Source organism: Gossypium arboreum, chromosome 8 (assembly GCF_025698485.1).
Source record: "Gossypium arboreum isolate Shixiya-1 chromosome 8, ASM2569848v2, whole genome shotgun sequence".
NCBI classification, from domain to species: Eukaryota; Viridiplantae; Streptophyta; class Magnoliopsida; order Malvales; family Malvaceae; genus Gossypium; species Gossypium arboreum.
The window spans coordinates 46,850,000-46,853,330 of NC_069077.1; the positions used below are offsets into that span (position 1 = coordinate 46,850,000).

The 3,331-nt window shown below is 36.3% G+C and overlaps 1 protein-coding gene across 1 annotated transcript; it reads right to left on the reverse strand.

The window, feature by feature from the left end:
- Nucleotides 1-521: 521 nt before the first annotated feature.
- LOC108468088 (short-chain dehydrogenase TIC 32 A, chloroplastic-like) lies at nt 522-2,879 on the reverse strand. The gene is made up of 8 exons (XM_017768948.2): nt 2,423-2,879; nt 2,096-2,327; nt 1,924-2,003; nt 1,682-1,838; nt 1,449-1,530; nt 1,232-1,319; nt 1,093-1,139; nt 522-994 (listed from the first exon to the last, which is right to left on the reverse strand). Exons 1-8 carry the CDS (start codon nt 2,544-2,546, stop codon nt 782-784), a joined length of 1,023 nt encoding a protein of 340 aa, XP_017624437.1. The 5' UTR covers nt 2,547-2,879; the 3' UTR covers nt 522-781.
- Between the last annotated feature and the right edge of the window lie 452 nt (nt 2,880-3,331).

The following is a 3,331-nucleotide window of genomic DNA, read 5'->3' on the forward strand; positions in this document are numbered from 1 at the left end:
ACTACTAGCCCAGGCCTGCTTTATCAGGCTCCAAATGTTCCGTCACTTTTAATTACCATTAATATTGTGAATGAAACCCAAAACTAAAAGCATGTAAATTTTTGGTGAATGTGGATTCCTTACCCTTAAACGATGTTTCCCCCCCACCACCCAATACCCTGGCGCATGTTAGTAGGTCCCATTGCTTACCCCAAATATACTCTCTTCATAAATCAACCACCACATGATCCTAACCCCCCACCCCATGTTCTTATTGCCCACTTATTCTCTTCTCTCCCTTTCTTTTTTTTTTATTGCATATTCTTCATAAAGAAACCCATGAACATGTACCTTATATCTATTAATATTCATCCTGATTAGGGTTTCCAAGTACTTCCACGATTCCAAGCAAAACCCCATCAGTTCATTAACATATATATCCATCCGCCATAATCATTTTACAATTATCACCGGATCCCTTTCTTTATAATCCGTCTTTAAAAAATTAGTATGGGGGTATTATAGGGCAATATATATGCAAATTATATAATACCAGTACTAATAATAATCGATAGAAACAGTTTTATAAGTACAAACTAGGTAAGCTTCTTAACATGTACCGAACCAACATAGCTATAATTTAAGCATAACACTTGTATATCTAATTGTCTTTTAACTGATGTATGCATATACACTATATTCCTATCATCTTTTCTCTTCCAACTAAGATATTTCATATCTTTTGCTGTTTCTGTTTCTAATTTCTAGTCTTCTTTTTTTTTTTTTCATCTCTTTATTTTTATTACATATGGTGATAATCGAAGGCACTAAGCGGATCAAACACTGCTTTAGCGTGTTTGGAAACCATGATTTCAGAGGCAGCCCAAAGCTTTGCAGATTCGTTGGAATTCGAACCCAGTTTGGATGTCCATGCTTCGTTGCAGTCAGCAAAGTATTTCCCACTTATATTTAGCAGTCTTGGATGCGCGGCGACGTAACAAGTCGTGGCAGCTGCCTGTACCCTCGACAAATGAAAGTCCATTGTCCATCAAAACCACCCACTTCAACTCTCATTAATCAAAAGCTTTAATTACTTAAGATATATTAGTTTACCTGAGGAATGGTTTTCAGGAGCTTGGAAGCCAAAAAGAAAACCAGATCTGCAGGTTAATATATATTAGATTTTAACCAGAGAGAATTGAAAGCTGAAAACATTAAATAAAATCAAATGGCATCTTCTATACGTATATACCTGTTATCAAGCCCTCACGTTCCCTGGTGAGACGGGTTCTAACAATACCTGGATGAACACAGTTCACAGTCACGTTGGCATCCACTTGCTGCATTATTGAGGGGGGAAGAAAAGATCAACAAGGCCAACATTTTCGAGGAAAATATAAAAACAAAGGAAAACAACAAAATTTCACTTTTATGACCAAATATATAATGAAAAAGATTATTAGTATTACCTTCAATCTCTGGGCAAGCTCCTTGGTATGCAAAACGTTAGCGAGCTTCGAGAGAGCATAAGCACGTGTCGCGTCGTATTGACTGGGAACAGACAGCCAGACAAAAAACAGACACATGAATTAAAAATCGATAGGAAATGTCAAATCCAAAAGAAAAGAAACCCAATCTTCTGTAACAATCATTTACTCCTATACTATGTTCGATTCTGTCACTGTTATTTATCATTCTTCACCTTTTGCTTCTGGATATCTGGCCTATATAACGGATCATATCGCCAGAAAACCATCCATGGATACTCGACGACACATTCACTATTCTTCCTGGAACACCTGTTTGTTTAGCCGTCTTCATCATCGTGTTTAGCAACAACTTCGTCAACAAAAAATGACCTAAAAATCACATACCATAAAGTATGACCCATGTTTAGTAAAACAAATACAGGTATAAGATACAATTACGTTGAGTAATAATTACCAAGATAATTAGTGGCAAATGTCATCTCGATTCCATCCTCGGAGATTGCATGTTCATGCGCAAACTTCCCGGCGTTGTTTCTGATATCAACAAAAAAAAAAAAAAAAAGCTTAGGTTTCTAATTAAAAAAATAAAGTAGGAATTAAGGAAACTAAGAGATTAAAGAGTTTACATGAGGATATTGACTGGCAAGTTAAGAGACTCCAACTCCGATACAAAATTTCGAACAGAAGTGAGTGAACTAAGATCAAGAGCCATGACAATAATTTCTGATTCAGGAAACTCGGAAACTATCCTAGCCTTTGCTTCCTCAGCGGCTTTAAGGTTCCGAGCCGGAAGCACCAACCTCGCTCCTCGTTTGGCCAAAACTCTGGCCGTCTCAGCTCCGATCCCCGACGTCGCACCTGTTTCAGTTGAACCACCCACGATCAAAACCCAAAAAGGAAAAAAAAAAAAAAAAGGAAGTTTAGCCTCAGGCCGTTGAGGATTCATCAAGTACCTGTGATGATGGCTGTTATAGAGCGGAGATCAGGGCAAGTCTCGGTGGCTTCCTCGGCAGTGGACTTAGAGCCGAAGCCGCTGACTCCTGTTGAGCCGATCAGGTACTTCAGAGTCTCTAGCATTTCAACTTCCTTTTCTTTTTCTTTTAGATATGATACAATTTTTGAGTTTAAAGTTGGGTGAAGAACACACAAAATGACGTAAAAATCATTTTAAAAAAACAAACAGCAATAAAGGGGTTTGTTTAATCTTGTGGGATTTAAGGTTTACTATAGAAAGAAAAGATTATCAAAAATGAAAATTTTAGGGGAAAGGAGCTAAAAGCTAATCTGTTTCAAGGACAAAAGAGAAAGTGGGATCGGATTTTATAATGGAGCTAGCTTTGGTGGTGGAGAATCCAATTGAGAGAGAGAGAGAGAGAATGGATTATATGTTTGTCATTTGATTGATTATATTTAACGATAAATTAACTACTTAATTAAATTATGCATGATTAGGATTTAATGGTGGTGTTTATTTTTTAATAAAAATGATTAAATTATTTACTTGTATTAATTGATGATCAATGGGGTTTTATTTTACTAGTGATTCCCATAATTGGTTGGAAATGATCCGCATTGTTGGAGAATTTTAGGCATAGTTTATACGGTCAAAGAGGCACAACAAATGATGGAGTGCACCCTTCGCTTTAAAAATTTTATTGCCTTCATATGTAGTAACTACAACCGACCTGTTCTACAATCGGCACAATCTCTACATGGGTTAGTTCTAAACATGTTCTGGAATATTAATCTAACTCTGAAATTACGGTTAAAATTTGAGAGATATTTAAAATATTAGGTTCGAAGAATGAATTTAGATAAAAAAAATAGGCCTATTTAAAATAAAAGTCAAGCTCGAACTTGAG